The sequence below is a fragment of the Lathamus discolor genome, chromosome 1, assembly GCF_037157495.1.
Source record: "Lathamus discolor isolate bLatDis1 chromosome 1, bLatDis1.hap1, whole genome shotgun sequence".
NCBI classification, from domain to species: Eukaryota; Metazoa; Chordata; class Aves; order Psittaciformes; family Psittacidae; genus Lathamus; species Lathamus discolor.
Window position 1 is genome coordinate 57,470,995 of NC_088884.1, and position 13,414 is coordinate 57,484,408.

Sequence of the window (13,414 nt, forward strand, 5' to 3'; positions counted from 1 at the left end):
GTCATTCTTTTTGCACACTGCAAACATCTATTAAGCTGGCATGACAAACAATTTCTGGTTCAGCCCCAACTTTTCCACCTGGGACTTGTGAAGTCCTACTCATGACATGAGAGTGGATCCCCGGCTGTGCTTTCTGAACACTCCTTTGCCACCACTATTTCTGTTGTTAGTGCCCAGGGTGGCAGAACCATGAGCGTCTGTGTGGAGGGAGGGTTTAAATATCACAGAATCTCTCTGCTGGCTTGAGTTGATGGAAACGTTCTTTAAAGCTCAGCATCAAAGCATTCACTTTATAAGCTGCAAGCCTTGGTTCTTGTGCCAGCAGCGACTTCTCCCCATAATTAATTAATACCGTATTAATTGTGCTTGTTCCACGGGCCTGTTGAGGAGGTGTGGCCAGGCCTGCACACGCAGATCAACCTTCCCGGTGCAGCCAAGAGGGGAGCACAGGAGGGGGAAGGTAAAACCCCTTCAGGTACCTACAAAAGGAAACTGAGTACAAGTGATGCGCTTAGGGGCTCAAACACAACTGAAGCTAGAGGAGTGCGCTGAGCTCTGCCATGGCGCTTCAGTGAACAATGGACGATACGGGCAAGGGGGGATATTTCACCAGCTGCACCCTTGTGCAATCTGTTCGGCTCTGGGCCAGCCGGGAGCACAGTCGGCGGGCCAAGAGGAGGGGCCCACAGCAGCTGAGTGCCCTCACGGGTAGGATTTGGCCACAAGTCATAAGATCCTGTGAAATCACTGGAAGGAGAAACAGGGAGGAGGAAAAAGGAGATTATTATACCTCCTCTCTGCCGTGGTGGGCATCAACTCTCCAGTGACTCCCGGCACTGAGGAGCCCTCACCTTTCGAGGGGCTTTGGCCATGGTGCAGCTAGTGCCAATGCGCAGTGGCACACCACACGCACAACCCCCCAAAACATAGGAGGAGTGCTCAGGACAGGAACAAGTGAGAACACAGGATGCCCCAGCCACTAACACGCCCTGTGAAGAAGAAGCCTGTCCCCAGACATGGGCTGGGATTTGGCTGGAGACACTGGCCTCTCAGCAGCCACACAGGACATGCCAGCCTGCAAGCAGACCCCTCCCCACTATGGGACAGAAACTTAAGTCTAACTCAGGTCTAAGTGCTCATCAAGGTGACTTACGGAGCAGACTCATCCTCTATAAAACAACCAAGCTAGGGGACACGCATATATTGTTAATTGTAATATGAATGGCAAGTACAGCTGACCTGAAATCTAACCTGCAAAGACATTTTCACACAAACTCTTGCATCAAAATCATTCATCTATAAATTTTTGTGTAGGCAAACAACGATTTGTTTTTCTGAAGATACTGCACATTTGACGCTGTTGAAAGAACAAAGAAAAGCAGGATAGAAAAGGAGCCCCACCACGGCAGAGGGGTTGTAACAAGATGATCTTTAAGTTCCTTTCCAACCCAAACCATTCTATGAGTCTATAAAAATTTCTGCAAAAGCCCAAAGTGAAAGGCATCAAATTAAAAATACACAAAAGAGACCCATAAAAAGGGGGAGATAATACAGATAATTCAGAAGGTTTATAAACTAACTGCACAAAACTGCCCCAGCAACTTGCTTCAGAAAAAAGAGAATGTAGGTGTGACTATGAATTTGCTCCAGCACATCCACAGTAAATGTGAAAAAATGCAACTGAAGATCACACTACTTATTCTGAGATAACAGAGCACCTTAACAAACTCTATCTAGAGAAGCACTAAAACATAGGCACATAGCAAAAGCACGAGACTTCTGATGAAAGGAGCTAATGCATTTCCCTCATGAGAAAGGCAAAATGCAATTCATGTTTACCATAGACATAAAAAAAAAAAAGGCTGTTTTTTTCTTTTGTGGTGGTGTGAGAAGGATGAGCAGAAATAAACAGACATCTCAGCTTCACATCATCAAATGCACAGATGCAGATTACAATCTTAATTTGTTGATCTGGAGAGCCAAGGGGTCCCGAATGTTAAGGCTCTTATCCTACACGGTCCTTTTCTTTCAATAGTTTGAAAGAAAGGCTAAACAAATCTCCTTGGATTTTTAAAAACTAAAAAGGTAGCTATTTATAGCTGCATTTATTGGAGCTGTTTCCTTATCAGGAAGTATGTAGCTGGGAATTACTGTCTGCCTACATCGGAAATTCTTTCAGGGATACAAAAACCCAAAAAGGAAATTTCCCTTCAAAAATATTCCGTGTTTTTTTGCTGCTGGTGGGCTTAAAATAAAATGTCAGTGCTCTGACCAGGTCATAGCCCCTTCAGGAGGTTTGTTCTGCAAACAAGAAGCTTTAGGACACCTGAAGGAAGCACAAAAAAATGCTTCTGGAGAACTGAAAGAGGGAGAATGCCGAGAACACATGAATAACTTAAGAAAATAAACTTTTTTAGCAGTATGCTGAGATAGTGCAATTGCACTACCAGCATTATAGTGTTTGCCTCTGAAATAAGTACATTCTTAGAGCTTATCCTCACCAGAAAGCATTTGCAAAATTCATCACTCTGGCAAAGAACTGACGCTCACAGTGCTGATTATAACTGGTTTGTTCAGACCAGCTCTTCACTGTGGTCAGTATAGTTGTCAGACCCTCCCCACTGAGCTCCTGTCACGCAACTGACTGCTTCCTCCTCCACCCCCAGGGCATGCCCAGTGGTGCATAGCCCAAAAGTCAATGAAACTACCACTGTTTCTTTGAGAAGGGAGTATGTAATGCCAAAAGCCTGTATTAGGGTACTATCCCCTTCTGCGTGTCACAGCACCAGGACAGGGCAAAGGCCATGTAGGACATGGGTGGAATATTGCTTGCCTGCAGGAGAGGTCCAGTTTTTCACGGTACTTGGGATCTGGTGCCACAAGCAACTCTGGGACTTGAATAGTGACTCTCCAGCTACAAGGATCAACTCAGTAAACTCTCAAACAGGAAGACTTGCACTTGTTCAAATCAATACCCGTAATGGAGAGTTCTGTTCCTCACCCTACATCTCCACTGATTGCAGAACACCACGTACTATGCCTGTGGACTCTAAAGCAGGAAGGAGACACGGGTTAATCATTAGAGACATTAATTTCATTTTATCTTGTCATGCCGTAACTTAACATTTTCATTTTCTGCTTTGTGTAATTTCCATAGAGCTCCTGATGCCTGTGCAGAATGGACACTTTTTTTCAGTGGGATACAAAAGCATATGGAGATCAAAACCAGACAGGCGTATGCAGTAAATAAAGCAGGGTGCTTAGGGCTATTCCTAAGGTATGACTTTCATGCATATGCTCATGAGCAAAGATTTGGAGCTGAGCAAGGAACCTAATGCTTTGACTCTAGAAAGCCAGTCTGTGGTGACTGTTTTTTAACTGACATATATGCCTATTTAACATATAAATAACTCATAACTTCTTGAACAAGGATCACTGCTATATTAACAGCAGCATGCAAGTCCTGCACAAAACAGTTTACACAAGGAGTGAGCACGTTCAAACATATTCAGCCCATAAAAGACAGCAACACACAAGCATCCATAGCAGTGGCTGATGCACACATGCTTCCCCCTCCCAAGTTATCTTTGGAAAACAATCTTGGGAAGAGGCTCTTGGCCGAGCTGTTGGACTGGGCCTCCAGCTCTGGATGGAATTGTTTTACCAGAAATTTCTCCAGTGAGCTTATAAATCATTTAGTCATTCAGCTCCAGCAGTAAAAAAGGGAGTTGTAAAATGGGCGTAAAATCCTGCTTAATTGTGATTTTGTTAAGGCTGCATTGGTTTAGCACCAGAAGGAGCGCCAGCACAGGAGAGAAGACATACAAATACAGCAGAAGGAAATCCAACCTCTCATAAACGCATCAAACAATTGTTTTCTCTCTCTCTCTGTATACACACAGCCTATTACATTAATCCCTGGTACCCTGAAGCTGCAGGCCACACACTGTGCCCTCTCAGTGTTGAACAGTGGTGCTCTCTTCCAATGTTCAGAGGCTCAGCTCTGTTTGTTATTAGGGGAGTGGACATCGCATGCATGCTATGTTGCTTCCACAGGGTTTTCTACCACACTTGTGTTTTGCAGCGAGGCGCTCACCACACCACGGTTTGTCATTGTGGCGTTGTTAGTCACGGCTTACACGCAGTTTCTCTTCTAAGTTTTCTTTAATTGTAGGGCTATTTATGAACGCCAGGCTCTCTAAATTAATTTTATTTCTTAACAAAAAAATCAAACAAAACAACAAACCAACAAAAAAAGCACTTATAACACAAATGAAAAATTAAACAGACACATTTGGGATGGAAAGAGAAAAGCAAGCTAATTTTAGGTTCACTGATCTTGACAGTGTCCCTTTAAGACAAAGCTAAAAATGCTTCAAACCCAGCAATACCATAAATGTCCTGCTGCTTTTGCTTCTTATTCCTCTCCACACTTTCCAGGGGAATTCCACAAAGGATCGGCTTGAATCCCAGATTAAAGCGACATGGCTCCCTTTCCCCTCTGAATAGAGGTGAGTCTGTGTTTTGAAGATCTAAAACCCTGAAGGGAAGCTTTCCAGGAGGGTAAAAGGCTGGCTTAGCACCAGTGGGACTCCCACACTGCCAGTTCTCTGTACCCTGAAGCACAAGGTCTCTCACACTCCTACCTCAGGACTGCTTTGCAAGTTCCCACCAGCACAGGAAGGATCTCACCCCTCCACACACTTCCACTGGGGACTGCTGGTGCAGGAAACCACTGTGTCAACTCTGAGTAACAAGCAGGTACTTAAAAAAATTAAAAATAAAAAGGTACTTGCCTATAAAATACTCTCTCAAGAAGAAGAACCAGCTCGCAGCACTGCCCCTTTACATGTTTTTTCTCACTTAACCTGGATGCCTCAGCCACAGTCACTAGCAATAAGGAGCTAACAGATTTAAGGTCCAACTCGCCAGCTGTTTACATCAAGGGTGACAACTGAAGTGGCCCTGAGCTGCCCCAATGCAAACCCAGTGATGAGGGGGTCGGCCTCCCACAGCTGATCAAAAAAAAAAAAGACCATGCCAGAAAAATGAAAATCAGGATTTGCCTGACCCAAAGGCCACCGTTTTCTCAGCTGGACCAGTAATGGTGCAAAAGTGAATCTGAGACTGAGCTTGACACCCATACAAACTGGCTGTCCATATGATCACTCCATGGCTGGCCTGAGGTTCACTGTAAGAAACACCCAGGAGGCAGGCTGGAGTAGGCGAGTTAAAATTAGATGTACACCTGAGGCTGCCTGTGGGAGAGGCCACCTTAGGTGACAGACAGGCATAATCCATGTCTCCCTAGCTCAAGATTTTCATCCTGTTTGCCTAAGAACTGTATGTAACTCACAATCTCAAAGGAGCCAGACCCAGTCCCTTCACTAGGGTTGACCAAAGTAGTGTCACTGACAGGACAGCTGGCTGGAATTTCCACAGTGCAGTCAGCCTGTCAATAGATTATTGTGAGTTATGAACTGAATGACCAGGAGGCACTGCTGAACAGAGGAAGCAGATGGGCCCTGCCTTGCATAGCTCACAATGTTAAACACATAAGAAAAGACCACCGCGGAAGACAAAGATGCAACATCAAGAAGATTAACTACTGCAGGCAGTCAGGTGGTAGCAAGAAGAGCCATTGTCCCAGCTTAATTTTTTGCTGTTGTAGTAGGTTGGATTGGCTAGGAAAGGACTAGCTACCCAGGGACAGAATGAAGTATACGGTAAAAAACAGATTAGGAGGAAAGTCAAGTAAGAAAGGACAGTAAGAGGGAGGAACAAGGCTTAAGTGGCCATAATGTCAGAGAGGAGCAGAGAGGGGGCTGGAAGAAGCCAATCATCTGAGAAAAAGGCCAGTCCAGATCCCACTAAAGCCACTGGGAATTTAAGCACTCATTTCAGTGGGACCAGGATTAGACTCACAGTCACTCATTTGACATTCTGGCCACCTCTCACAGCCCCTTTGTTTTAGGCAGCTTTTATTTTATTTTCCCTGTATGTGCGTCAGTTTTGTTCCACAAAGATCCTTCCAAAGCAAATATTTTTATTGCTTGTTGCTCTAAATGTGGCTTAGGGTAAAGGGCTTTTTTTTCCCTGTCTCACTACATACTTTCAGTTCAATGCATTGAATATTCTAGTAACTAAATAACAATACGCTTAATGCTTCAAAGTGGCTTTCCAGCTGCTAGCCAAAATTGTAGAATAATTAACAGGTGCCAAAGGATTAATAAAAGGAGCAACATAATTAATAGACACTACGCAGAAAAAATGGATCCTTGGCAACCCTGACAGTGTTGTTGCTTCCTCCTCCTCCTCTTAATTGTTTCCTGCATTCCTTAGAAGGAACAAAAATAAAAAAGAGAAAGAAAATTGGTGCCCTTAAACCACAAATTATGCATATTATGCATATAAGCAACGATGTGTGATCAGACGAAAGAAACTCATGATAAAATGCTTTCAGGTCTGATAAATGCCTTAGTTTAAAGAGAGCCCAACTGAGAGCCCAACTGCCTGGGCTACTCTATTACTTATGTCCACACTTGAGGGTTATACAGAGGGCTTTTCTGCACAATGTAGTACAGCCAGGATCACAAAGATGTCGACTGAGCTACTGGACTGGTCCCCAGTGAAATCAGAGTATCAAATACCAATATAAATAGGCATGCAGAAAGATGTCTGTAACAGGTTCACTAAAAACTTAAAGCCTTTAATATAATCACTGCAGAAAACTAAACAAATTTCCCTTCTGTCCTCCTTAATGAGGGCACTAGAGCAGACAGTAATTGCAGGGGACGCAGAGATACCGAGATAAAAAACACCATCCCACTGGCTGTATGTGACCAGGTCAGAATACTCTGGAGTTCATCAAAACCAGCTGTGGCCTGGAACATCTCACACACTGGAAAACCAAGGACTAGAACCCAAGCCTACATCTGAAACAAGAAGTACTCAACAATTTTACAAACAGGTCTTTAGCTTTCGCCACCACCACAACCTCCCAAAAAGTGAGTGAAGTCAAGACAACACCACCACCACTGCAGTCCCAATGTAGAAGTTCTTCCCTATGAGGTGATGCATGTACCCTAACATCTAGAGTGTGTCATCTTACTCTGAATACCAGTGCAGGCTGTTGGGGGTTCAGAAAAATGTAACAGCAAGAAAAAAGAGTTACTGCCAAGAATAATTGCTTCACCCCCGGCAGTGTTCAAGGGCAGGTTGGACAGAGCCTTGGGCAACATGGAGTAGGGTGAGGTGTCCCTGCCCATGGTTGGAACTAGATGATTTTAAAGTCCTTTCCAACCCAAACCATTCTGTGATTCAATAATTCTCTGTGTACAGAAAATTACAGAGAAGTATGTGCAGTGTGCCTTGCTATGGCAATCGGCTACAGGCTTATGAAGGATGCCAACACTAAAGAAAAAAAAAAAAAGACTAATTTGCTCAGAGGAAGAAATGAACTCTTGTCCATGCTTGTATCAATAGAAAACTCTGAGGTCCATCTCCCTAAACAAACACACGGGCGTTCCCAAGGGGAGATGCCCTTCAGAGATAAAAATCAGAGTGTACAAATCCACAGAAACATGCAAGAGGGAATGCTGCTGCATGGGATTACAGCATGCAGCAAGTCCTTTTTCAGCACTGATATCTCTGTGTCTCTTGCTGAAGACATTTTATGTTGAAGGAGACAAACAAATCCACGAAACCCTGTTGTAGAAGGCAAACCACCTAATTTTCATCTTACTTATTACAAAAAAAAGGAAAAAGCTATTTTCTCTCTGATTCCGAGCATATTAATAAACATGGGGAAGTTTTCTTGCATCTACCTTTAAGTTCAAAGTTCCAAGAACTGCCCAGTCCCAAGAACTTTTTACCACAAGGAATTAGCCATAGCTCAACATGAATAACTAATGTATCAGTCAAGACAAAACGATTGGTTTTGATAAAACTAAAAAGAAAGAAAGAAAGAAAAAACACAGAACTAACTCCATGGTAATATAGAGTAAGCTTCTTCAGAGACAAGGGGTATGCAAATAGCTTCAGAGGACTTTCACCTATCTCAACATTCTTCACTATCACAATACCTGGGCAGCCACTGCACTAATTTTCAAATCTTTTAAAAAAGCCTTTGCACTACTCATGGTTTTCATATTTTACAGTGGGGAAACTAAAGCAAGATGCCCAAGGTCACAGAAGGCATCAAAGGCAGAGCCTTGTGTGAGAGCTGAACTTGCTTCTCCTGAATCCTTAGGAAACATCTCCATTTCCCACACACTCCTCCTATCTGACATCAGTGCAGTCTAGTGAAGATCAGATATGCTGCAAAGCTACCGCAACATGCTCACCAGGGACAAAGAGTAAACTGGAGACCACTGCAGTGATTCTGACTACGTATCTAGAATAGAAGAAAGCATATTCTCCAGCTCCCCGCTGATAGTTTGTTTACAATGCTCCCAACACTCAGTTATTAGGTAAGGAGTGGACGGTAGGCAAAGAAATATGTTTAGAAGGATTAAAAGCATGGGTCAAAAGTCCCTTACAGAGAAGTGCAGCATCAGGGAGAGGTCTGTATTATCAGGACATGATTCTCACTATCACATGGCTTTAAACTTAAGGCTGACTAAATTGTACTTCTGTACTACAGGAACAGGGCAGGCTGGGAAGAAAGCAGCTAGTTAAAGTAAGAAAGGCTGTGTGAGAAGGGGAACGTGCCCTCACATCACCTCCAGAAAAAAGGATTTATCTATTTCCAGCAGCATTGACCAAAGAAGAGTCCTTCTCCGCATGCTTGTAGCAAAGGGGAATCTCATTCCACCCTTCTAAACTTTGCACTTCTCCCTTTTCCAGTCTCTGGATGAAATTAGCTCAGCATAGCTGAGACCCGTTTGCTCAGCAAACGGCAAGAAATAATTTATTGCACCAAAGGAAATTGTTCTACTAATTGTCCTGATAGAATTGAGTGTTAGCACCGTCGCAGTGCTCTTCAGCGTTAGGAAGAGTGACATTTCTAAAAGGAAGGCATAAAACACTGTGAATACACAAAGCGCACTTCATGTTCTGAAACATTTGTCTCTACCTCTACCTTTGCTTGCACCAACTGCTGTTTCCAGCTGCACTTGTAGCATAGCTCTTGAACTTGCAAGCTGGCAGAGATGAAGACGCACAGGTTAGGCCTGAATCTTGCCTTTATTTCGGTAAATGCCATCAGAATGTCATGGAAACAGAGAATGAGTGGAGGCCTGACAAGCTATCAGCTCTGTGTATGACTGCAGAAACTTACCCTACCTCCCTGCTGCACTGGAATGAGTAAGGGTTGAAAGAAGTTATTACACTTCACCTAATCAACAAAACCAGCAATAGGGCTGGAACCAAACAAAATCTCAGACCTAAAAAACTCTGACTTTGCAGACCTAAACCCAATCTTTACACACAGTACCAAAGTCTGAACAAGAAATTAGCTAATTGTTCTGATTTCTGAGGCAGTTTGGATTTAGGACCAAAGCCACCTCTCACGCACTTCTCTAAATAAAAAAATACTTACCAAATCAAACGAGAGGAGTCCATGCAGGACTTGCAAAATCCTATTTAATACCTCATAAGCCTCACGACCTGAGACCCACCTAGTTACTTCTATACCTGGTATAGGAAGACTAATCCTGGAATATGATCTTCTGTTCTGTTGTCCTCACCTTAAGAAGGATGTCTGAAGTAGGAAACAGTTCACCAAGATGATATAAACACAGTTTGAAATCTGGAAGCTTTACAGGAAGATTGACAGCTTTAAGAACCTCTCTTCCTATCCGGTTTAGCTAAGAAAAGGTTAAGAAGTTACTTTATCTAAAAGCACCTATATCAGGAGTAGTCTTTTGACAATATTTAGCAGGAAAGGAGATAATGAGATTTAATAGTTGGAAACTGAAGCTTGACTAATTCAAACTATAAATAGGGCACTTTAAAAAAAAAAAGGCAACTAAGGAGGATAATTAAGCATTGAAAGAACATTTAGACACCTTATACCCTCCCCATCACTAAAGTCTTTACATGAAGAGCAGGAATCTTTCTGCACAACATGCTGTAGCTCAATTACTGGACCCAAACAGAGGAGTTACTGAGTCAAGTTCTGTAACTCTAGTTGTACCAGAGATATTTCAGGAATTCATAATGGTCCCTTCTGGTATAACTATGAATCTACATACTTTAAGCAGTGGTTCTCACAGTGTTTGAGTGAGTTGGATGGTAACAGTGTTTGGGTCAATACTGATTGCATACTGAGCTATATTATACTGACAGGAACTACAACTAGTAAAGCCATGTAAACGTGCTCCATGTTGTTTATGACCCGAGACACTAACTTTGTGGAAGACTGTCCCACAGGTATTTAATGATTTAATCGTCTGGTTTTGTACACTACAAGTCAGACTGGTGTGAAAATACAAAAAGGAAAGAAACCTCCTTGCAAATTAAAAAATGTGCCAATCAGAATTAAAACTGGGACAAAAATGAAGGTGAAAAGCTGGATGATGCCTAAAAATACTGGGTGGAAAGTCTTCACTGGGAGGAAGCCTTATAAGCTTCATATGCCTAGGAAGCTGGGCAGATGATGGGAAGGAAGCAGGTAGTAAAAACAATGTCCCACCCCTTTCAGCATCAAGGGTCTCTGCCTTCCTGCCTTCTGCATCTGCCAGACCCAGCAGGGAAGGCAGGAAGTGATTGGAAAGCCAGCCCTGATCCTAGCTGTGGGGACAACAGTGGCTCCCACAGCAGAAGTAAACAGTACCAACTAAGGCAATGGGAAAAAAAAAAGAAAAAGAGCCTGAGATCAAAAGTACCAGTGGGAAAAGAACTGCTGGAGAACTGTTTCTGTGTTGGGTTTTTGTGTCTAAGTTTTGGGCAAAGCAAAGAAATGCCTGCTAAGTGTGGCAGCAAGTCCTCCCCAGGCTGGGGAAACAGCCCAGCAGCCACACAGATGGGGAAGCAGGATCTGGGAGCTCACAGAGGCAGCAAGGCATGGTCTGAACAGATGTTCTGACCAGAGGTGGTCAGAAATGCTGCAGTGCCAGCTCCCATTCCCATTGGAAAGCACAGAAAAGGGACAACCCGGGTTCTGCTGCAGCACAAGCAGAAGTGCAAGTCTTAGCAGAGTAAAAGACAGCAGTAGGCAAAACCAGGATAGGGCGGAACACAGCACGGGCAATGAGAGACCCTGGGGCAGAGCAACCACCTTGGTGGCCAGCAACAGAGCAAGCATAGGATCACAGAAGTGCTGGGGGCACAGTTCACATCCAGAAAAGGAGTGTTCCTGGGAGACAGCTGAGGACAAGAATGAGAATGGCTTGTGATAAACACAGACTTTCCCCCCACCCCCTGAAATCCCAAACCCATTTGTCAGATGGCAACACACAAAGTCACACTTGCTCCTGGCCCTGGAGCTCATTGTCGCTCAAGTACCCCAAGAGTGTTAACACCCAAGGGAAGTTTAAAGCAAACTTCTCAGTTTGCATCAGAACTGCTTCCCCTCCAAAAAGGAAATCTTTTCCATGTTCCCATCCTAGTTCACTAATTCACCTCTCGTTGGCCAACAGTCCTTGGTGTTTCCTTTTCCTCAACCATTAAATTATCTCAGCAAGATGCTGCGCACTTGCTCAGCAAGTGCCTGGCTCTCACCCTGTCCCCAGCTCCAGTTTTTGTTCCAGTGTCAGTGAAATGCCCTTCCTCCTTTGCAGCATCCTTTTGCGCACAGCTAAGATCATCCTTCCTCCTTTCCCACTGCCTTTGTCAGCAGACACATTCTGTAGCAGACAGCCTGGGCATCACAAGTATTTAATACTGAGACTCATAGCAACTTGAAAAATACCCTCAGCACAAGCGCACTCCACTTGCCACAGGTTTGTGAAACTCTGACCTTGTGTCACAGCACATCGCTGAGCAATTCCTATACTGTGGAAGGAAACATAGTACTACCCGTCAAAATAAAACCTCCATGTTTGTGCCTGTCACAAGAAATTAGCCAAATGCTTGACAAGGAGTGCAGGGGAAGCGGGTGAGGTGGGAATATAATATAATGTGTTTAAGAGTAATTTCCCTTGGTTGAAAAGAATATTTAGAAAGATCAAACTAGCTAGAGCTTTATAAAAAAGGAAAACAAGACTAAAGCCAGAGAGCTTCCCCATCTCCATAAACACAGAGAACCTCCTCACGCCACCCTGTACCCTCCTCAATCCAAGAGGGTAAGAAACCCCCGCGCTGACACTCACGCAGGTGTGCTGGCAGTCTGATCGCGTCTTCCTCCATCCTGATCGCTCGCGGCACTGGGACATGTAGTGGTGTCGAGGAAGTGTAATTTGGTACCGGGCTCACTGGAGGTGTGTACGAAATTCTTTCCTGCTGTTAAAAAGAAAGCGGGGAGGGGGGAAAGACAGGGAGGACAACGTGAACTTTGGAACAGAGGTGTGAAACCAAGGCAGAGCAGGGGGAAGTGGGTGGAAGGAAGGAAGTGTGCGCACACGGAGGGGGCGAGCAGCACTAGTGAGGCAGCCGGCTGCCCAGGGAGCACTCAAGCGCTGTGCAAGGGACACACTGCTGCAGCTTTCAGGGTGACGGGGCTACTTTTCAAAAGGCCCACCGAGTTTCCAAGGGTCGTCTCAGAAATCTGCCGAGGGAGGAAAGGGAAGTGACACACAAGTTGGGGGCCTCTGAGGGTTTTATGTCTGACAGCAACCTCACCATACGCGTGTGAGTACTGTTACGGAAAGTGCCAAAACCACTTTATCTTATGCTAACAAGTCTGTTATGATCTGAGCACGTATATTAAGTGTTTAACACTTTACTCTTTCATAGCATTTTAAAGACATCAAGCAATTAGTTTTCTCTTTGCTGCAGAAAACCACTCTATCACTAAAATCTGTTCTATTTACCATTGAGTAACATACTTTTTTTTCTTGCCTAAAGTAGCTACTGGCACTTTCTTTGAAGTAGTTTAACTTGCAACCAAGTCAGCATACAGAAAACAGCTACACAAGGACAGTGAAACAGACTTAAAGGGCAATTTGTGAATGTTAACATTAGTTTCATAATAGTCACTGAAAACACCTGCCAAGAAATTTAAGACTGAAATTTCATCTGATCTGATGGGAAAATTGTTCCATATTCTAATCCTTACTCCAATCACAGCACGCATGATACCCTTTGTAAATAAACGTAGCCACGATTTTACAAGAGCATAAAAAAAATCATTATTGTGTGCTTCCTGGAAGGCAACGCATGTTATTCCCCAAAACCCTGCTGCTGACATTTAATGATGGCAGTGCAAACAGCGTGGATATACATCCACGGATGTACAGAGGCAGAAGGAGCTACCTTCCTTTCTGAGCATCTGCAGGAGAGTGTGTGTGCAGCCCCCTACCCCATCTCTGGC

At 44.0% G+C, this 13,414-nt stretch overlaps 1 protein-coding gene across 2 annotated transcripts in view; it reads right to left on the reverse strand.

Annotated features, from left to right (window-relative positions):
• ETV6 (ETS variant transcription factor 6) overlaps positions 1–13,414 on the reverse strand; it is a 137,191-nt gene that overhangs the window by 81,198 nt on the left and 42,579 nt on the right. Inside the window, exon 2 of one of the 2 annotated variants that reach the window (XM_065672593.1) lies at positions 12,255–12,381. In XM_065672593.1, coding sequence (XP_065528665.1) covers positions 12,255–12,381 — 127 coding nt within the window. Of the gene's footprint in view, positions 1–12,254; positions 12,385–13,414 lie in introns of both variants that reach the window. The other variant, XM_065672588.1, reaches the window with a different exon arrangement.